Source organism: Gobio gobio (assembly GCF_949357685.1).
Source record: "Gobio gobio genome assembly, chromosome: 25".
Classification (NCBI taxonomy): Eukaryota; Metazoa; Chordata; class Actinopteri; order Cypriniformes; family Gobionidae; genus Gobio; species Gobio gobio.
The window spans coordinates 21,745,632-21,768,084 of record NC_137121.1 but is presented as its reverse complement, the minus strand read 5'-3'; the positions used below and the strand labels follow the sequence as shown (position 1 = coordinate 21,768,084).

The following is a 22,453-nucleotide window of genomic DNA, read 5'->3' as shown; positions in this document are numbered from 1 at the left end:
CTTGGCCTATTAAGAAGCATTTGTGCAGTGATATCATTACAGAAGATTTCTTTCTCTCGTTTTGCCTTCGCCCAGCTGAGGAAATCTGAGGAGCAGCATATGACAACAGTGAGGCGACTGCTTATTATGGGAAAAAGCTCGAAATTGCCGGTTATTTGACACCCATCTGCTTCCTATTGAACAGCAGTCAAAATTGGCAATGTTCTAAAGTCGCCCTGAAAACACAAACATTATCATTTTAGCGTATTTATCTTACTGTCGAGCATCAATATCCATAGAAAAAAAATGGGAAAACCGATAGGTTGGTATTTCATAATAAATAATAAACACAAAAATATGTTAAAAGCACGATATCGGCGCACTCATTTCCCATATATGTTACCTTTTTAAACAGAATAATCCTCGACGGAAAAATGTCTTCGCATAGAATCAGTGTCAACTGTCTTTCGCACCGAGCTGCCACTTTTCATTTCTGCGTTTGCGGACTGACTGTAACGCGCGCGACTCTCTCCCTCTCTCGTGGCATGATCTCAGCTCCTTGGAGGCGTTTTTGCTGTTAATACCTCTCGTTTGGCGCACAATTCCCAGATGAATGTCCTCACGAGTTTGCGTTGGGAAACGAAGGTCGTCTGATGCGAAATATGGCTTTTCCATAATCTCTTTTCTGTAGGCTATGTGTGCGTGCGTGCGTGAGGTGGCGCGTGATGGCAAAGTTTCACTAAAGGCATGCGAAAGCATTATAAATATTTATAATAATAATTTTATTACATTTCAAATCAAATTAGCCTATATGTACACATAATAGGGGGAAATTAGTGAATTCGTATAGGCTAAATCAGATAACAGGTGCTGTTAATCGATCAGTTAAAAACAGTGTGGAGACTGTGTGAGCTCAGCTGTAACACCAACAGTTCAACCAATTAAAAATTAACTACAGGGGGTAAAAGTATGATCATACATGACCAACAGCCCCCTGAGGTGACATTATAAGACTTAGCATAAAAATAGAAATGAACAGGGTGTTACATTTGCCTACATTTAGCCTAAAACAATTAAGCCTGTAGCTATTTGTTCTATTTTTATTTGCTCTTTCGAAATATATATTTTCCATTTTGAATTCAAATGTTTTAACAAGTGATTTCGTACACACCCGTTTTTTCCCTTATAGTGATACAAACCCCAGTAGGCTAGTGTGGTTTAAAACTGTTTACTAAAGACGAGTTCTAGATTTCTAAACTAATTTCTAGAATGTAAATATGAGATTATCACAACGAAAAAAATAAATACAAACCCACTGAGTTACAGACGTTTACGCAAAATCCCTCAATCCAAATATTGTCTTAATTTGTGTTCGCTTTTACTCCACGCTCACTCAAAAAGCGCTAAAATCCTAAATAAAGTATGTTGTTATCATAATCGCCCTCCAGTCCAACCCTCAAAAAATGCGGTTTCAAAGTTTTCATATGTCAAATGTTGACAAACATGATGCATGCGCGCGCCTGTCATCGTGCGCGAGGTGCAATGATGTCACAGCGAGGCGCGAGGAGACCGGAGATTCGCCCAGCGCTTTACAGTGCTAATAAAGAGCACCTTCTTGAGTTAGTCACCCACAGCAGTGTGTAGGACAAGTGCAGGGAGAGAGAAAAAGCCGCTCTAGTGATTGATATAACTAAATCGAGCATCTGGGCTGCTTTACGTGTCTTTGACGTGCGCGCGTGGTGAGCCCCGAGTTGCGCTATTGACAAAACACTCTTTATTGAGCAATCCGGGGCGGACATAAGTGCTGATTGTCCGCAATTGACAAGCAGCGGAGCAGCCAGGGGGCCTTAGAGCTTGATGATGTCTTTTCTTGCGGGTCGCTGAGAGGAATCAAACTTATCTACAAAAGGAGGACACAGGTATAGGCTACAGGTGCCGCGCTCAAAGTCATGGACAGCGCGCTGTACCACTCAGCGGGAATATTCGGCGCCCCTTCGGCTCCGACTGGAGGAAGCATGATCGCGAGCTCCAAACCTCTCGCTTTTTCGATCGAAAGGATTATGGCCAGGACGCCCGAACCAAAGTCGATACCGTTCCCGAACTTGTTCCACGCTCCCGTGGGGAAAGCGGAGCCCAAGCAGTCTCCCGCCCCGCTGCACTGCATGATCCCCCTCATGCCGCTCGCCTGCGAGCCGCCTCATAAACTTCACATTAATGGATTAGACCACCCTGACGCTTTTTCGCACAACGCCAACGAGCTGCTGAGCATCGGTTTGAACTATAAGAACGAGCACCCAGACGCGAGCCCGGCTATCGGACAGTACAAACTCTTCCGGCCGCGCGTGGTCAACCAGTCGTCGTTCCACGCGATGGGCGCCGCCGTCTGTTACCTGAACTGCGGGGAGAGCGCGTGTCCGCCTCACGCGGGTCTGGTGAACCTGCACCCCATGGCGTCGTACCTCCTCAACACGCCGCTGCACGCGCGCCAGAAGAGCCTGTTCTCCTCGGAGAAGAGCAAAGCGGGCGCCGCCGCGGACAGGTGTCCTCCTGGCGTGTCTTTTAAAGAGCTTTCCCACTCTCACCTGCACCATTACATGAAGGAGAGCGCGCACATCCTGTCGGAGAAGTTGTTCAAGAACTCAGTGGCCAAATTAAACAGCGGCTCCCCTCAAACCAAACCAAAGGTGTTCACCTGTGAAGTTTGTGGCAAGGTGAGACGAGTAAACATCGATATTCTGTTTTAGCACAGAACATGTCCCCACTTCCTTTTTTTTTTTAACACACAGTTTGCAATTTTCAGGTGTTCAACGCGCACTATAATTTAACGCGTCACATGCCGGTTCACACGGGCGCGAGACCGTTCGTGTGCAAAGTGTGCGGGAAAGGATTCAGACAAGCGAGCACTCTGTGTCGCCATAAAATCATACACACTCAGGTAATCATGCACATGATTATTAACTGTTTTTATTTTATTTATTTATTTATTTTACAAATAATCACATTACTGCTGCTGGTGTAATATCTCAGATTAAATTATTAAGTAATTTATGACTTATTTGTATGGTATTTAACCATACTAAATTGCAATTTATTTTATATAAATATAGGCTAGTCCTAGGCTATGTAATAAATGTTTCGGTATTAACATATATTTGTTTACATATAGCTAGCCTATATAGGCCTATAATTTTTTTTTTAAACGAATTTATAAATTCAGTCCGTATCATGCCGTTTCAATGTTTAAAAATGGAATAAAAGGAGGCATGCCACTATTTTCTCTCTCTTAGAAGATTTAGATATTACAATTGTAATATTTAATAAATAACCTATTAAAGACGTTTTTGGATTTTTGTTTCATGGAGAGATACTCTTTTTTTTTATTTTTATATAGACCTAAGAGTTAAAATAATGTTATAGCTTAAAGAACAAAAAAATAGCCTATATTATAAATGGATAATAATAATAATGTTAACGTTTAAAAAATATCCAGACTCCATTTATCAGTAGCCTATTGTAATAATTATTTATCAGTCAAATTTAGGCCTACATGATATGTCAAATCAAATATTTGAAATATTTTTTTTGTTTGCAGGAAAAACCGCATAAATGCAACCAATGTGGCAAAGCTTTCAACCGAAGTTCAACTCTCAACACTCACACGCGGATTCACGCGGGATACAAACCCTTCATCTGTGAATTCTGCGGGAAGGGATTTCATCAGAAAGGTATCTGTCCTCAAAGGGATTTTATAATGTAGATAGATAGATAGATAGATAGATAGATAGATAGATAGATAGATAGATAGATAGATAGATAGATAGATAGATAGATAGATAGATAGATAGATAGATAGATAGATAGATAGACTGTTTTCCTGCCATGTTTATTGAGTTTGGTTTCTCACGTGCGTGTTTTGTATTTTTAAGGGAACTACAAGAACCACAAACTGACTCACAGCGGAGAAAAACAGTTCAAGTGCAATATCTGCAACAAAGCCTTCCACCAGGTGTACAACCTCACGTTTCACATGCACACGCACAACGACAAGAAGCCTTTCACCTGTCCGACGTGCGGGAAGGGCTTCTGCAGGAACTTTGATCTTAAGAAACACATTAGGAAACTGCACGACATTTCCCCATCAGGATCCCGCTCACCATCGACACCCACCGGGAACCTGGAGGGTCAGTAAAATCCCTCCGAGTCCCGGGTAAAAAAAAAAAACTATCGCGCATGCAACGTTTTATTTTATTTTTTCTAAATGTATTTTCTATCATTATTATTTGTATCATTTTGAGCGACCGTCATCCTTGTTGAAGCTCGTCTGTGAATGATTCTTTTTTACTCTCAGGGTAACGACAGTCTTATTTATTTGAAACTGTACTGTTGTCATTTACTAAAGAGAGTAATTGAAACCCGTATATGGAACATTGATTCTCGTGACCTCTGTGTATTTTAAACTCCATTTTATATGTTTATTATTTATACAGTTCTTTGTATTACTATACTGTTTGCCGACTGTAAACGTTTTGTTAAATCAATGTGAATATATATGCAAGGCTTGTTGTATATTTCCAATGACATTTGATCTGTCAAAAAAAGATTATAAAACATATGATAAAGGGGGTAGGGAATCCAAATAAATAAAACATATCTTATGCTATATATTTTCTTTCTGTGTGAATACAGGCACTTTGCGTTTTATAACATGCATGTTAAGAGATTCTTGCAATGAGGTTTATGCAATGACAGACATCACACGTTAACTAAATCAAATCCAAATGCCATAATTAGTATCATAATTCTGGTACTCTTTATTGGCACTAATATAATTACAGCAACCATTCTCTGTCAAGATGCTGTGCGAGGAGAAAATGCTCCCTCTGGTGGACGAAACTAGAAGGAAAATATTCTCTAAAAATATATATAAACTTACTATATAAAAAGGCCATTGCAATAACGATGGTACTAAACATGTGCTGAGACTCATATCTCACACATTCCTCTGCCAAAATGTTGCCAGAGCTCAGAGGAAATTGGTCCGATTCAAAAAGGTTGCTTGTAAATATTTAATGTTTTACTAATTATATGTACCAAATACAATAGCTTTTACTGGTGAAGATTGTAGCATGGGATTATGAATGCCATGATTTGATTCAAATCTTTTAATAAATAGGCATAGATCTCGAGGCACTGTAGGAATGGGGTGGGGCCCTAAATTACTTCAGCACCACAAGATTGAACAGCTCCCAATATGACTCAAAAAGCCCATATTCTCCGAATGCTAAATATATTATTTCTGATGCGCGCGACTGTTCTTATTCAAGTTCAATTTTAGTTCTAGATTTTGTAGGCTAGATAACATTATTTTTGTTTTTATAATTATTATTGGGCCTATTATTATAGGTGTTTTTAAAAAAACTGAAAACTCTGTGACTTAAAAAGGTTTTCTTGCATTTATTTACATACAAATTGTGATTGTTCTGTTCTAAATATTTCCTTTCAGATATGAACGTATTTCGTGTCATAGACCAAGACGAGTTATATAGATTCTCGTTTACAGTCGACAGTGAACGACTGAAGAAAACCCCGCTTAAACTGGTTTAAAAAGATTTTTCCGAGCTGGTTTTTGGTCGGCAAGATGTTTTACCCAGTAACCAGCAAGCTGGACCGTTGGGAGACCAGTTAAAACAAGTGTGAACGGTGTTTTTCAGAAGAAAAAAATCTTGAAATATGTTTTATTTCCTTCAGGAACTTAAATCTGGTTAACGTTAATAGCTTGTTGTTTAAATAATAACATCGTAGGTTATTTTTCAATTATTATTATTATTATTTTTAACAAATAAAACCGAAAGAACCCATTTTTACCTCGTCATTGCTCTTTGCTGCCACATTTGTAGCCGGAGCGCGCGGAAGAGAGAGCGCGCGCACGAAAGGGGCGGGGCCTGTGGGCTCACTCTGCTGCTCAGTCATAAAGCTGCGACGCGACGTCAAGGGCACGCGAGGAGGCAGATCCTCGTTCTGAGTCGGGATTGGTGGGAACTAATCCAGGGCTCAGATTACTTCACTGCATTCCAGGCAGAAACAAATATTTGTGCTGTAATCTATACCGCATGGATAGGTCGAGTTAGCGCCACATTATTTGCCTGAAGTCTTGAAGCAGCAAACACAGGTCAATCCCGTGGCGTTATTCTTCTGACATTCACGTTTACGCGGCACAGTCACTCATAAGAGCCGAGCGACAGTTTATATATAAACCTCCTGTGCGTTTCACTCCACGTTAATGTGATTATTCAGCCGGTGCCACGTTGTAGGTCGTAGGAAACTGCTTAAATCTAAGAGTACAGGTAGGTGATGGTGTCACAACTCAAGCCGCAGTTTAACACTTGTTGCTTCTAAGCAGCAGAAAATCAACCATACGCAGCTGTTTCTCAACTGAGAGGGTTTAAGGCAAATGTCTGTTTGCCTAAATACTTGTTGTTTTTTTCTAACAGTGGTTAATATATGTTGGTTTCAAAGTACCATTTTTACTGAAAGGTTTAGGGTATTTTTCTTAAATGTCAGCCAGGTCGGGGTAAGTTGTCACACATGGTTTATAGGCTTTAAATAAAATAAAATGTAAAATGTTGCTTTAAATAGCCTAGTAAGCCTACTCATTTATTTGATTAATTATTTGTTTTGTAATAATACATTTATGTTTGATATGTGTAAAAAATAGTATTCTTCCAAAAGATTCCCATTTCAACCGCTTATGTGTTGTGACAAAATGCCCCTTTGGCAATGCAAACCTACATTTCCGGTCAGTTTACTGGGTTCATGTGATCATAGGACATATGCTACTCTTTAAACTTAACTTCTGAAGGAATGACAGCACATTTCCAGCATGTACAGAAATTGTGCATTAGTTGTTGCTGGTTTTGGTGATAATTACAATATATATATATATATGTATATATGTGCTTTCAAATCAATTAATCGTGATTAATCGCATCCAAAATAAAACGTTGTGTTTGCATAATATGTGTGTACTGTGTATAATTATTATGTATATTTGAATACACACTCATACATGTATATATTTAAGAAATAGTTATATTGTATATATTTATATTCTATTTATAAATATTTTATATATAAATATAATTCTTTCTTATATATACAGTATATACACGCACACGTGTGTGTTTTCAAATATACATAATAATTATACACACTACACACATTATGCAAACACAAAGTTTTATTTTGGATGTGATTAATCATGATTAATTGATTTGACATATATAATATTATTTTAAGAACAAGAACACACACATTCATGATCTCCAAAGTCTTTTTTGTTCTAGGGGCTATTTAATAACATTTAATGTGTTATTGATAAGTTTTAATAAGTTTAGAACTCCTGAATAATAAAACAGATATCAGTGTCACGTATTTTACTTTTTTTTTTTTCAAAGAAAGTGTGTGTTTGTTTTTAGTTCTCCATATCTTTTCAGATAACCGCTATCATTCTCAGACAGGTTTGTTAAGGTCTACTTAGGTAAATGGAAACCCTACTTAAAGTGGTTGTTCCACATTATTAAGTAAGTCACAGTTATCATGCAAATATGGGGTGGAAGAAAGATCTTTCTAAAGATGAAAAGCATGAAATGGTGCAATGTTATGCAAAAGGCACGAAAATGACTAATATTGTGTGAATATTGAATGGAGATTATCGAACTATCATAAGATTTGTGAGTAATTTACAGCACGAGGGAACTCAGTCAGATAAAGTAGACCTGGCAAACTATTTAATAAACCTGTCTGAGATTGATATCAGTTATCTAAAAAGATAAAACAAAGAAGCAAACACTTTCTTTGAAAAGATCTAAATATAATTAAATTAATTAAATAATTTAAATATAAAAGGTATATACCGGTATATATATTTATTATTATTATTTGTATTATTTTTTTCAATGAAAGTGTTTGCTTCGTTGTTTTATTGTTTTATCTTTTTTGATGCATCCAAGACTTACTAATTGCAGATATTGAGCAAGTTTTATTAATTAATTTATGTGTTAATTTTCAGTTTGAATGTCTTGTTGTGAAAAGCGATTATAAAAATACTTCTAAGTTCAAATGCAATCCTCTCCTTTGCAAACCATAGACTGGGTTTCTGAGCTCACTTTTATGTTTGTACTTCTGTCACTCAACATGTCGCAAGTGTGATTTTTCAGATGTGTGTAGTGGTTGTAACCTGTGTGTTTTGCAAACTGGTCCAGTCATGCTGCGTCTCGTAAGGAGCCAGGGCAGAGGGTTTAGGGTCTGTATGTACTGTCAGCGGAGGTCTCAGCATCAGCATCATCACCAGCAGAATCATAAGAGCACCATAGCCATCCGGCGCGAGGATGTCAACGTGTGGGAGAGACGTGCGCCCCTGGCACCACGACACGTCCGGGAGATTACAGCGGCTGGACACAAGGTGCTCGTGCAACCCTCCAACAGACGGGCCATCCATGACAGAGTGAGTCACTGATTGATTGTAGTGCATATTATTATTTATTAGTGTTTGAATGATATACACGCATTGCAGAGTGGATATACACTACGATTTAAAAGTTTATGGTAAGATTTTTTTTTGGGAAACATTAATACTTCTATTCAGCAAGGATGCATTAAATTGTTCAGAAGTGGTAGTAAAGACATTTATAATGTTACAAAAGATTTTTATTTCAAATAAATGCTGTTCTTTTGAACTTTCTATTCATCAAAGAATCCTTTTTTTAAAAATGCATCCCATTTTTTCACAAAAATATTAAGCAGCACGACTGTTTTCAACATTGATAAGAATAATAATAAATGTTTCTTGAGCCAGGGCTCGACAGTAAGGACTGCCCGATGTCCTAGGGCCAGCGTGAAAGATGCTCGGGACAGTTGATGGACTTGGGTCAATGCGAAAGTTTATCATTTGCACGTGTTTTTAAGTCATGTCAATTTAAGCACAAGAAGATGTGAAAGAGAACTCAATTCAGTACTGTGCACATGCACAGAAAACAGCACACGAGGACTGAACTAAGTTCTCTTTTGCATCTTCTTGCGCTTGAACAAATACAATAAAAGTATGTCAAATGCCGGTCTTGGCGAGTATTCACATAAACATTGTCGGTTATGTCTTAACTGAACGTAAACAGTTGAGAAAGAAAATGCATGTGTAACTGTGAATTGTGAAATTTCACTGGTATCTAAAATTTGGGGGGCTTATTTATTAGAATAGAATGTTACATGGGTCAAAACAACAACAACAACAACAGCTTTTAGTTGTTTATATTTTTGGGTGGGGCTAATGAAATTGAATTTGGCAGGGCAAGTAAAAATGTTAAGCGCTGGCCTCGACAGGGCCAGTTGAAAAACTCCTTATCTTTGAGCCCTGTTGAGCAGTAAAATATATTTAAATGGAAAACAGATATGTTTTATTGTAATAATATTTCACAGTGTTACAGTTTTTACTGTATTTTTGATCAAATAAATGCAGCCTTAGTGAAAAAAAAGATCTTTCAAAAATAATAAAAATTGAACTGACGCAAAAACTTTTAAACCGTTGTGTATAGGGTGAATTCAGGGTGATTGGGACCCTTTTTTTCAAGACATATCAGTGGCAAAAAATCACCCTATATGATTATCTGCCCTAAAATCTAAAAAAAAAAGTATTTAATTTATATTTTAGTTCTTCGTTGTTGTTGTTGTTGTTGTGAATGAATAAATCATGTTTTATTTTGAATTGTCAGTGTCACAATTTATCAAATGAATGCGTTGGTCAGTGTGCATCTTTAATTAACTAAACCATATAACTAAAAAAACAAATAAAATCAATTGAAATTTAATAAATAATGCCTAGGATATTGCAAACTATCCACATTCCTATTTGATACATTTCTCTGTTTGTGCCCCTCACTTTTTAGGGCCCTTAACGTGTCCTTTCCCACTTGATACTTATGATATTTACATGAATGAAAATCTTATCTGATTGAGTAAAATCAAGACTGTTTCTGTTATCAGTACTATGAAAAAGCCGGAGCTGTTATCCAGGAGGACATCTCAGAGGCGTCTCTCATCGTCGGTGTGAAAAGACCCGCAGAGGAAAAGGTGTACCCCCGCAAGACCTATGCCTTCTTCTCTCACACAATTAAAGCACAAGAGGCAAACATGGGGCTCCTGGATGACCTTCTTAAAAAGGTGAAAGTCTCTTTATAGAATAAAAATGGTCAAGGACAGTGTTTACACTGAAAGCCAACTGCAATACTCTCTCTGGCTTCATACGTATTTGGAAATGTTTATTCAGGAAAAGCAGCTTTCACAAGATACTCATGTTTTGTCATATCCCTCCCTTTTTAGGAAGTTCGACTCATTGATTATGAAAAAATGGTGGACGCCAATGGCTTCAGAATTGTAGCATTTGGACAGTGGGCTGGTGTTGCCGGTATGGGACTTTTTGACTGTCATAACATTATGTACAAAGTCACCTGAGTTAAATTCTGAGATCATTTACTCACCCTCATGTTGTTCCAAATCTCTCTGACCTTCACGTAAGAAACACTAAATGAGACATTTAGCAGAATGTCCAAGCTGCTATTTTCCAATGAAAGTGGATGGAGACCATGGAACGCTATACACTTTATTTTTGGGGTGAACTAAACTACCGTTCAAAAGTGTGGGGTATTTTTTAAAAGAAATGAATACAAGAATGCAAGAATGTATTAAATTGTGCAAAACTGATAGTAAAGGCAGTGTTACAAAATATTTCTATTTCAGTAAATGCTGTTCTTTTGAACTTTTTATTCATCAAAGAATCTTCTAAAAAAAGTATCATGGTTTCCACAAACATAATAAGATATATCTCTTGAGCAGCAAATCATCATATCAGAATGATTTCTGAAGGATCATGTGACACTGAAGACTGGAGTAACGATGCTGAAAATTCAGCTTTGCATCACAGGAAAAATAACATGTATATATTTTTGATTAAACTAAAGCAGCCTTGGTGAGCAGAAGAGACTTCTTTTAAAAAAAACATAAAAATCTTACCAAACATAATGTGTAATAGTAGTGTAAATCTTTCCCTGCTGCATGTTTAACATAATGTCTGTGTTTTTTACAGGAATGATTAATATTTTACATGGTCTGGGTCTGCGTTTTCTTGCCCTTGGACACCACACCCCATTTATGGTATTCGTTTTTGAATTGCACTTTTAATGTCTACTTTTGGCTTGGCAAATACAATATTATATAATGGGACTTGATTATTGGGTCTAGATTATTTAGTAGCTTACTTAGTTCAGTTTAATCATTTAAATTACAATTTTTGAGTACCGGTATATGATATCTTTTCACTTGACAGCACATTGGTATGGCGCACAACTACAGAAACGTCAGCCAGGCCATCCAGGCAGTGAGGGATTGTGGGTATGAAATATCCTTAGGTCTGATGCCCAGGTCCATTGGTCCTCTCACATTTGTGTTCACTGGCACCGGCAATGTGTCTAAGGTAAGGATGTGTTTATAATTAGAGGGCCTATTATGCTTTGTTATATATATATATATAATTTTTTTTTTTTCTGTTTTCTTTAGTGTGTAATTTTGCTTTTTGAGCATAAAAAAGGTCTGCAAAGATACAAAGCACAAAGTCACTGTCTGTAGTCACAATATTCCTCATTTAAATAATTAAGGGGGGGGGGTGTAAGCTTTTTAAAAGTTGAATTTCTTTTCACTTCAGCACTGTGTTTTTAGAACGCTTTGTTATGAATGTGAGACAAACTAAATGCCTCAAGCACGTCCATCTAACCCATGTTTACATAGAAATTCCGTGGAAAAGCAGTACAGTTGAAGGCAAAAACTTTAGTGTTACTCTTATTAAAAAAAAGATGCTTCCTTTTCAGGGTGCCCAAGAAATTTTCAGCGAGCTCCCCTGTGAGTACGTGGAACCTCATGAATTGAAAGAAGTCTCTGAGAGTGGAGGTATATCTTCTGTTTCCTAGTATTTTTACGGTTACACATAAGAGGAAGTGTATTTTCATGTGAGGTGTTTGCAGTAATCAACACTTTGCTGTGTTTGCTAATAGTCTCATGCTAATCCTCTTTGCAGACATGTCCAAAGTGTACGCCACAGTGATCAGCCGACATCACCACCTCATGAGAAAGAGCGATGGACTCTACGACCCCCTGGAGTATGAATACCATCCTGAGCTTTACACATCGCACTTCAGGAAGACCGTGAGTGCACACAAGAAATGTACCAGGCAGCTGATTGGTTCAACCTGTGGCTACGTCTTAAGGTGCGGTCACATTTACCATTGTTTGGCGAATTTTCGTTGACTTTAATAGGAATACACACGATTGGGAATTTCTTGCAAGGGTGAAAGATTTCTCTTGGGTTCAAGCTGCTTGGTTTGAAAGTAACCTCTGCCTGAGCTGTACTTCATACAACACTATAAACAATAGAAAATAGACCTTTTCACGCACTAAATTTCGCCAAAGTTTCGCCAATGTGACCACACCTTTATTGGCTGCATTGTCTGAAAAGTAAATGTGACTGAAGTGCATTAGAAAAGTCTACTGTGTTTGCACAGGTGGCCCCTTACACAACCTGTCTGATAAACGGCATATACTGGGATCCTCACACGCCCAGACTGCTGCGGCGACTGGACGCCCAGCGACTGATCAGACCCGTCATACCTGCGTCCTCATCACCTGATCACGGCTGCCCTGCACTTCCCCACAAGTGAGCCTCTACTATTATTGTTGGTCTCCAAAATGAAAAAAAAGCACCATAAAGTATCATAAAAGCAGTCTGTTTCACCCTTCTGAAGAAATGGGGCACATCTGATCATCTGTGAATTTCAGGTTCATGGCCATTTGCGACATCTCTGCGGACACGGGCGGCTCCATTGAGTTCATGACAGAGTGTACCACTATTGAGAAACCCTTCTGCATGTATGATGCCAACCAGCATATTGACCATGACAGGTGTGGTGCTTCAATCTCTCACAGAACAAACCCCTAACAATGAATATCAAGCAAAAACTCCCATAGACGTTCAGTGAAGGACAGACCAGTCATATCCAGAGACTAGAATATCATAGAGATTCGAGCAGAGGTGTCAAAAGTATTCGCATTCATTACTCAGGTAGAAGTATAGATACTGGGGTTTAAAAAGACTTCTGTAGAAGTTGAAGTATCAACTCAAGCTTTTTACTCAAGTAAAAGTGTAAAAGTAACTGGTTTCAAAACTACTTAAAGTATAAAAGTAAAAGTAATGTAAGGGGGAAAAATGCCATTAAAGGGATAGTTCACCCAAAAATGAAAATTCTGTCATAATTTACTCAAATTGTTCCAAACCTGTATGAGTTTCTTTGTTCTGAAGATTGAAGAATTTTTGTAACCAAGCAAATTATATGCAACCATTGAATGCCATAGCATTTTCCCCCTACTATGGCAGTCAATGGTTTCTCTATCTGCTTGGTTACAAACATTCTTCAAAATATCTTCAGAACAAAAACTCATACAGGTTTGGAACAACTTGAGGGTGAGTAAATGATGAAAGAATTTTCATTTTTGGGTGAAGTATCCCTTTAAGGACAAAAGATTAGGCCGCGCCACAGTGCATACCCCACCTCCTCAAAAAAACATTTTTCTGAAGGCCATAATGACTATAATGTTATATTAAAAAGTTAATGTTGAACATTTTTAGATGCACTTGGCTACGCGTTTCAGCCGCATATATTCCCATTGAAAATGAACGCATTTTAGGACAATGCAAATACATTAAAGAACCATATTGTGTACTACTGAGCATTAACGTGTTTCATGGAGTGGAAGATTTGATGACTAGTTGCCTATAAATATTGTAAAGGTGCAAAAAGTCAAAATTCAGAGGCATGTTATCAATAACCATTTTTTGAATGTGTGATCAGTGTGGCCAGATTGGGTCAACAATTTCCAGCCCAAAAACCTCACCAAATGTACATTTATATATTTTTTAAAAAATGGTTATTGATAACATGCCTGGTTATTGATAACAAGTTTGCACCTCTTACAATCCTTATAGGCAACTAGTCACTCCAAGAAAAAAACCCAAAACTTTAACTGCCAAAATAATGTGATATTATTTTATTGCCATACCAATCAATGTTGATAAGTAAGTTACCATTTTATCTCCTTAAAGCATAACATTGATGATTAAAAAAAAAAAAAAAAAATCCCAGTAAAACGGTTCAAATATGACTATATGTCCAGGTAGAAACTGTCAAAACAGCAACCCCTTAGAAAAACACAAGATTTTCAATGTCAACAGTAAGAAGCCAATTTACGTGCAAAAAGTGCCCAATATAGAGATTGGAAAAACGCTATGTAATTAACAGGCATTTCACACGTTAATGCACACACCAATGTCAAAATGCGTAATTCATTTATACTGTACAATAATCCGTCAACAAATAAATAACAACAATGCGCTTACCCTTGTGTTGCACTTTGCTTTGACAAAACTACAGTATGTCTTTCGTGAAGTACATTGCACATGCACTTAGCAGTCAAAACGGATTAATCGTTGATTTGAACCTCTTTCAGCAGCTGTCGGGGTTGAGTTGCAGATGTCCTAAGTGTGTGTATGATGATGGACGGGAGTCACTGTTATATTTAAAGAGTCTTCGAGTCACAGGTGTAATTCACGTTTGAGAGTTGAGTCACTCTCCCACTCTTTGCTGTAGATACAACTTACTGTATATTTATGCCACTGGCATAGCGATCACTGGAATATACAGCTATGAGTTATCGCGCTAAAAACCCGGCTAAAGTCATGAATGAGGCTGAGCACGTCTGCCTGCTGATCGCTGATTGGCTGAAAGTGCGTGCTCGTCGCGAGAACCCGCCCTATCTGGCAACATGGTGTGTGATTTGTGCAGGTGCAGGCGTGATTGATCGCCTACAACCCAATAGGGTGTCAGAACGGTTTGTGTTTATCCTTCTCATCCAACCACAATCAAATTCACTCTGTCCGGATGGCGCGATTTATCTGGATAGTTGTTGTTTTTTTATGACAAGCCGGAATGAAAACATGCCGAAATGGAATAGGAGTAACGAGGCTATTTTTAAAATGTAAGGAGTAGAAAGTACAGATAATTGCTTGAAAATGTAAGGAGTAGAAGTAAAAAGTAGGCTGAAAAATAATTACTCCAGTAAAGTATAGATACTCAAAATTTCTACTTAAGTAAGGTAACGAAGTATTTGTACTTCGTTACTTGACACCTCTGGATTCGAGTGACCAATTTTGTCATGGGATGACCATTTTTATCAGGGCAAACTTGAGGAAAAGGATTTATTTTGTAAGATGGACCCAGAAATCACAAGTGCATTTAAGAAGTTGAATTTTATAAAAATGTTGTATTTACTACATGGTATTTATTATATCGGAGAGGCTATTTACTCCAACTCCGCCCACCAGTGTCTGTTTGAGCCAGACAAAATGACAAAAGAAACCCGCTTCACAACTGGAGCAGTGGCGTGGAGAGTAAGGCATTAGCCTTTGACGCAACTGATTTATTATATACTACAATTCACTGGGGTGCAAATAGCACCTGCCACTATTTGCACCAAGTATAAATAGCATCTAACAATTATTGCAAAGAACATATGGTTTTAACTTAGTGTAAATAGCATATGCCTTATATTTTATAGTGTAATGTTGATAGACAGTTACATCTGCCATTGTAAAAGCCTGTGAAGTTGATATGGCAATATCATATTTAAATACAAACAAATCCAATTTTTAAACCTCCTCTGATTTGCGTGTATCTCCGTGCAGCGTGGAAGGTAACGGCATTCTCATGTGCTCCATCGATAATCTGCCTGCCCAGCTGCCTATTGAGGCGACTGAGTATTTTGGTGACCGGCTGTTCCCTTACATCTGGGAGATGGTAAGATATGACGCAGGGTGGTGAGTAATTACCCAACAGCTTTGCCCTGGAGAGGATTGCTTTGAACATGTGCCAGTCTGGTTCTGATTGAGAGACTTTAGCATTTTTGTTTCTTACCTTGTTGAAGTCATGGTAGCCTTTGATTTGTCATGGTAGCCTTTGACCCACAGCTCCCATCAGACGCCACCAGACCGGTAGAGGAAGAGGATTACTCTCCACAAGTCAGAGATGTAAGTGTATTAAGAAGGTGTTTTTACAGCTTTTAATTTTTCCCCCTGTAAATTGCTCTTGCCCCTTAGAGCAATGCTTCGTCTGAGTTGTGTTTGTGCGCAGTCATGTACTTCTGCACAAAAGGTTGTGTGGAAACGCTTGAATCAGAGCTAAACGGGCGCATCCATACATGCATCCATTGATTTTCAGTATGGAACTAAAGCTGGGAAATCTGAAATTTACATTTATGATGAATTTGCGGTATGGGCTGCATATTGGATCAATATGGAAATTTCATGTTCATAGCAGCACCGAACAGAATTGATAATTTCTTTTCCCACACATACATTGCTGGATGGGGCATTTTTTGATTTGATTATTTGATCAGAAACACAGTAAAAACTGTAATATTGTGAAATATCGTTACAATTTGAAATAACTGTTTTCTATTTGAATATATTGTTAAATGTAATTTATTCCTATGATGCAAAGCTGAATTTTTCAGCTTTATTCCAGTCTTCAGTGTCAAATGATACTTCAGAAATCATTCTAATATCTTATTATTATCAATGCTGCTTAATATCAATAGCTTAATATTTATTTTAATACATAGAAAGTTCAAAAGAACAGCATTTATTTGAAATTAAAATCTTTTCTAACATTATAAATGTTTTTACTGTCAATATTGATCAATTTAATGCCTCCTTGCTGAATAAAAGTATGCAAAAAATTGAATCCCCGAAACATTCAGAGACCATTATTATTGTGTTATCTCAAGAAAATAATTCTGTGAAATAACAGCAATGCATTTATTTACCATTCCAAACTGAACTGAATTTGAATGTAAAAAGTATTCAGAATTCATAAATGAAAGGTGCGTAACCTTGCTTCTAAATGATTGCGTATTCATCTACCATGGTATTTTCAAGGTACTTCAAAATATACCATGATACACATCCAAGTGTTAGCATCTTTAATCTGTTTGTTGCACATGGCAGTAGTAATATTTGTAATATATTCAATGTTTTTCTCATTCTAGGCTGTAATTACGTCCAACGGGAAGTTGACGCCTAAGTTTGAATACATTCAGAAACTTCGAGAAAGGAAGTAAGCGATGTTTTTCTTTCCTTGACATGAATTCAATGTGCCTTGTGGTATTACAGTAGCTCTAAAAGCCTTTAGTCTGCTTTGTCCGATTGGACAATACAGAAGTAATTTAACAATGAAGTAACATTGCTTTGGATAATGTGCGTACACGCTGAGGATGGCGGTCTCATTCGGAAGATTTCTTAAAAGGTTGAAAGACAGGTAAAAACATTAAAAAATAATCCAGCTCTCAACAGCCTGTAGCCTTGAAATGCTTTTTTATCACTATAGAGGAAAATGCTTTCAGTTACGCCTGAATGTAGACTTTTGTATGCTAAAGATTAACGCACGTTAACCCCCTAGGGCTGATATACAACCCTGTTCCTCTAGAAAATGTCGAAAAACTACACACTCTGGACAAATTAGTGTTGAGTTGGAAAGATGACACTTTTGGAATTACAAAAAGTTCATCGGAATTACACTGGTGGTCAAATTAAGATTTTGTAATTATTTTGAATTATGATTTCTGAAGGATCGTGTGACACTGAAGACTTTAGTAATGATGCTGAAAATTCATCTTTGCCATCACAGAAATAATTACATTTTAAAATATATTACAATAGCAAACAGTTATTTTAAAATGTAATATTTCGCTGTATTTTTGATCAAATATATTCAGCCTTGGTAAGCAGAAAATATTTCTTTATTAACCCCAAAATAAATCTTAATCATGCCAAACTTTTGACCACCAATGTACATTTGCAGACATTTTAGGGCAATTTAATATATACATATAAACCAATCAGGGATAACATTATGACCACTGACAGGTGAAGTGAATAACACTGATTATCTCTTCATCATTGATGCACGTGAGGAGCGAAGGCTGGCCCGTGTGTTCCGATCAAACAGGCGAGCTACTGTAGCTCAAATTGCTCAAGAAGTTAATGCTGGTTCTGATAGAAAGGTGTCAGTTTACACAGTGCATCGCAGTTTGTTGCGTGCATAGCTGCAGACCAGTCAGGGTGCCCATGCTGACCCCTGTCCACCACTGAAAGCGCCAACAGTGGACACGTGAGCATCAGAACTGGACCACGGAGCAATGGAAGAAGGTGGCCTGGTCTGATGAATCACATTTCTTTAACATCTCATGGATGGCCGGGTGCGTGTGTCGCTTACCTGGGGAGCACATGGCACCAGGATGCACTATGGGAAGAAGGCAAGCCGGCAGTGATGCTTTGGGCAATGTTCTGCTGGCAAACCTTGGGTCCTGCCATCCATGTGGATGTTACTTTGACACCTACCACCTACCTAAGCATTGTTGCAGACCATGTACACCCTTTCATGGAAATGGTATTCCCTGGTGGCTGTGGCCTCTTTCAGAAGGATAATGCGCCCTGACACAAAGCAAAAATGGTTTGAGGTGTTGACTTGGCCTCTCAATCCAATCGAGCATCTGTGGGATGTGCTGAACAAACAAGTCCGATCCATGGAGGCCCCACCTCGCAAATTACAGAACTTAAAGGATCTGATGCTAACATCTTGGTGCCAGATACCACAGCACACCTTCAGGGGACTAGTGGAGTCCACGCAGGGCTGTTATGGCAGCAAAAGGGGGACCAACACAATATTAGGAATATTAGGTCATAATGTTATGCCTGATCGGTTTATATTTACTGTACACTATTATGGTTTTGAAAAACACTTAATTACACTTTATTTTAAGGTGATGTAGTTACATTGTACTTACTAAATAAGTACTGAGTAATTTGAATAAACTACATGTACTTACTAATAGTTATGGTTAGTGATTGTTACTTGTAATTATGCATTATTTACTGTTATTACTATATTAAGTAACTAATATAGTCTAATACGTCACCTTAAAATAAAGTGATCCCAAACACTTTTGTGAAAATGACACACTTTTTGCATGATCATGTAAATGTTTCTATAATATCTGAGACTAATTTGTATAGTGTAACTGAAACAGGAGTTTCACCAAACCTGTTTAGCTCTTTTTTTTTTTTGTCAGGCTAATGAATTTTTCCCAGGCTGAGTTTGAAACATTAAACCTTAATATAAGAGAAACGAGTTGCTGACCGTGTTTGTTTTGTTCAGACGCAGGGTTCGGCTCCTGTGCCTCATTCTGCACTGCCATAGCACCTTGCTTGGCTAGAGTACACGTCACATTCTCTCATGGGTAGATAATCTTACTCTCTCACCGCAGCCACAGTCTCTCCCACTCACTCTTGTTCTTGGAATGTTTTGCATGCCAGAAAAAGAAATCAATGCATCAGTTCTTTTTAAGTTTCTTAAGTTCAATTATTCTCCAAGGTAAGCCTCACTATTCACAAGCCAAATATCTTTTCATGTTCATTAATTGATTATATCTAGTTTTTGAATCATTTTCATTGAATGGAATAACACGATCCTTTCAAAATTCCAAAAATTCTCATTCAAGCCGTAATCAAAGCGTCCTGTGCCTCCCGCAGTCAACACATCTTTCTCAACACACTCTAATCAAGCTCTTTTATGCCACCGCCGTCTCATTCAAGGGTGAAGAACCAAGCTGATAAAACGTTAGACTGAATTTGCAAGTCTGTATCCATTGTGGTCTATACTTAATGAAGCCACCCACAAGCCAACATTGACCTCCATTTAATCAATGGAAAGCTTTAAAGACCTAACATTTGACTTGTCTTGAATGAAAAACCTTCTAAGAGAGCCATTGCTTCTTATCTAGGAATATCTGATTGTACTGCGCTTAATATAGATACTTAGTGCAATATAGAATAAATGATTGTGTATTATAGTTTAATTTGTTTTAAATGGAGTGTTTTTTAAACATTATATTTAGTGTTAAAAAATGTATAATTATTAATTTTTTTAAATATTTTAATGTATTTTTTAAAATGTTGTTGGATTTGTTGTAAAAGTACTTTATAATCTTCATTTAATATTTTTAATATCTTATTTTTTTAAACTACAGTTTATCATTATACATATTTAGAATTAATTTATTTTTTATTAATTTATTTTTTAAATTGTATTACATTTTAGAGTTATACAAATTATTTATATTATTGTTTTAAATGGAGTGTTTATCAATTTTATATTTAGTGTTTAAAATAATAAATTATTCATTTTCTTATTTTAAATTTGATTTATTTTTAAATGTTATTAGATTGGTGTTGTAAACATGTTTTTTTTACAACACATTTAATATTTAATATTTCTTCATTTAATATTTTTTATATATATTTTTTTAAACTTACATTTTATCATTATAAAAATAACATTTAGAATTTATTTATTGTTCATTTATTTTTTAAATGTTATTATATTTTAGTGTTATAAAATGATTTATTAAAATTATAAAATATAATTATGTAATTTATTTTTCTTTATAAATGTTATTGCATTTTATTATTATAAAAAATGAAAATTAACCGCAGCCATAAACTACATATTTTCCCATTGCATTACAACTCACACAATTTAAAAAAAATATATATATATATATATATATATATATATATATATATATATATATATATATATATTTTATTTTACATTTTATGCCACTGGCATTGCAATTTTAAGACGGCATGTCAGGTTTAAAAAAAAAAATGTCTCTCAATCCCTGTGGTCTGTTCCATCTAAACCTAGTCATTTGGCAAGTCTATATTTCGACTAATTACAGGATGCAGACTAATTAGTTCTCGAGTCATCTAAGCAACCCACAGATTTTGAAAATACTGTATGTAGTTTTGCACATTCCTATAATACATTTTGCCACTGATTTATAAAGGCTGAAGCCACTGGAGGCAGTGCGTTAATTTTTCAACATTTTGCAATCAAAAAAGGTTAATTGTCAATGTTGTATTTTCAATAAAGTATTAAGCACAGCTCACAATAGAAGTCACTTTCAAACCAAACCGATTTCTGTTGGTTAACGCAGTGAATCCCATGTGACCAACTTGATCCCGTTGTATAATCTTTATGTGGAAGTGTTTTGCCCCTATGTAAATTTACTGATTACTATTCAACTAGTCAACAAAATCCAAACAAATAGTGTTTATATTGTGTTTTTTTAATGGTTAATGCTCCTTACCCTTTAACTGTGGCACAAATCACTGTTAGGCCATGACAAACCTTCCTATTTGAAATGAAAGCGTGTTCTATTATGAACTAATGCACCTCATTATATGATCTTTGTAAAAGCAGCACTAAATAAACCCTGATCTAAAACACATTTAGTGGTTATTATGAATGTCTAGTTTAATGGTATTTTGAGAAAGGCATGCAGGTGGTTGGGGGTTAAGTGTTACATATTTGCTCATGTGCCGCATCAGATCCAATTAGGCGTAGCGGCGGGGTGCTTGGATCACATGTTTCTCCCTTGGGACTTGCGGAGGAAAACGTTGATTTTAAACTGCTTTGATTATATTCTGAATGGAGAACTGGCTGATCTAGAAGATCTGTGTGTTTTCCTCTGTTTTCTGTTTCCCTGCTCCTGAAGTACCGTTGATGTTTCTTTTCTTTTTTTGTATGTGTTTGTGGTGAGAGATTCTTTTCATAAAAGTAAAAATTACCTTTAGGTGTTTTTTTATTTTTATTTTCTTGATTTAATCTCCTGGACAATCCTACAAGATCTTCCCATGTCCTTTTGTGGGTTTTGAATCCCTTTCAATCGGTTTAAGATCACTATCCAGCAGGATATGTTTTGTGATTTCACAGATTGCTTGGCCAGTGAGAAGGAGTGTGTTGTGTGTTGTGTGTTGTGTGTGTTGTGTGTGTGTGTTGTGTGTGTGTGTGTGTGTGTGTGTGAGAGAGTAGTAATGGCTGTACCATCTGGCAAACAGGGAATCGGAGCAGATCCTAAAGAAAGGAGGAATGAAGCGGGTGCTGTTGCTGGGCTCAGGCTATGTGTCTGGGCCAGTTATAGAGTATCTCACCAGGGACGCTGGCACTCAGGTCACAGTGGGTATGTTCCCATCGCAAAATCCATCTGGAATGCTGTTTTACTGCAGTGTAGAAATGACAGTCGCAGTCCTTAAATCTCCTGTGATCTTTGCATTGCAGCTTCAAATCTGTTGCATCAGGCTGAGGACATGGCAGCAAAATACCCCAACACCATCGCCGTGATGCTGGACATCACCAGCCAGGAAGGCCACCTCGAGTCTCTGATCAAAGACCACGACATCGTCATCAGGCATAATCATAAA

At 37.0% G+C, this 22,453-nt stretch overlaps 2 protein-coding genes across 2 annotated transcripts in view; both read left to right on the top strand.

Annotated features, from left to right (window-relative positions):
• The first annotated feature begins 1,608 nt into the window (after positions 1 to 1,608).
• Positions 1,609 to 4,639, top strand: fezf1 (FEZ family zinc finger 1). The gene is made up of 4 exons (XM_079810430.1): positions 1,609 to 2,690; positions 2,780 to 2,914; positions 3,572 to 3,704; positions 3,906 to 4,639. Exons 1-4 carry the CDS (start codon positions 1,929 to 1,931, stop codon positions 4,166 to 4,168), a joined length of 1,293 nt encoding a protein of 430 aa, XP_079666556.1. The 5' UTR covers positions 1,609 to 1,928; the 3' UTR covers positions 4,169 to 4,639.
• Positions 4,640 to 5,960: 1,321 nt separating this feature from the next.
• aass (aminoadipate-semialdehyde synthase) overlaps positions 5,961 to 22,453 on the top strand; it is a 28,688-nt gene continuing 12,195 nt past the window's right edge. Inside the window, exons 1-15 of the mRNA XM_079810394.1 lie at positions 5,961 to 6,323; positions 8,241 to 8,482; positions 10,015 to 10,191; positions 10,351 to 10,435; positions 11,114 to 11,181; positions 11,354 to 11,500; positions 11,892 to 11,970; positions 12,098 to 12,225; positions 12,582 to 12,733; positions 12,856 to 12,978; positions 15,815 to 15,926; positions 16,097 to 16,156; positions 17,176 to 17,243; positions 22,091 to 22,212; positions 22,311 to 22,440. Coding sequence (XP_079666520.1) covers positions 8,243 to 8,482; positions 10,015 to 10,191; positions 10,351 to 10,435; positions 11,114 to 11,181; positions 11,354 to 11,500; positions 11,892 to 11,970; positions 12,098 to 12,225; positions 12,582 to 12,733; positions 12,856 to 12,978; positions 15,815 to 15,926; positions 16,097 to 16,156; positions 17,176 to 17,243; positions 22,091 to 22,212; positions 22,311 to 22,440 — 1,691 coding nt within the window. The 5' untranslated portion in view covers positions 5,961 to 6,323; positions 8,241 to 8,242. The remainder of the gene's footprint in view (positions 6,324 to 8,240; positions 8,483 to 10,014; positions 10,192 to 10,350; positions 10,436 to 11,113; positions 11,182 to 11,353; positions 11,501 to 11,891; positions 11,971 to 12,097; positions 12,226 to 12,581; positions 12,734 to 12,855; positions 12,979 to 15,814; positions 15,927 to 16,096; positions 16,157 to 17,175; positions 17,244 to 22,090; positions 22,213 to 22,310; positions 22,441 to 22,453) is intronic.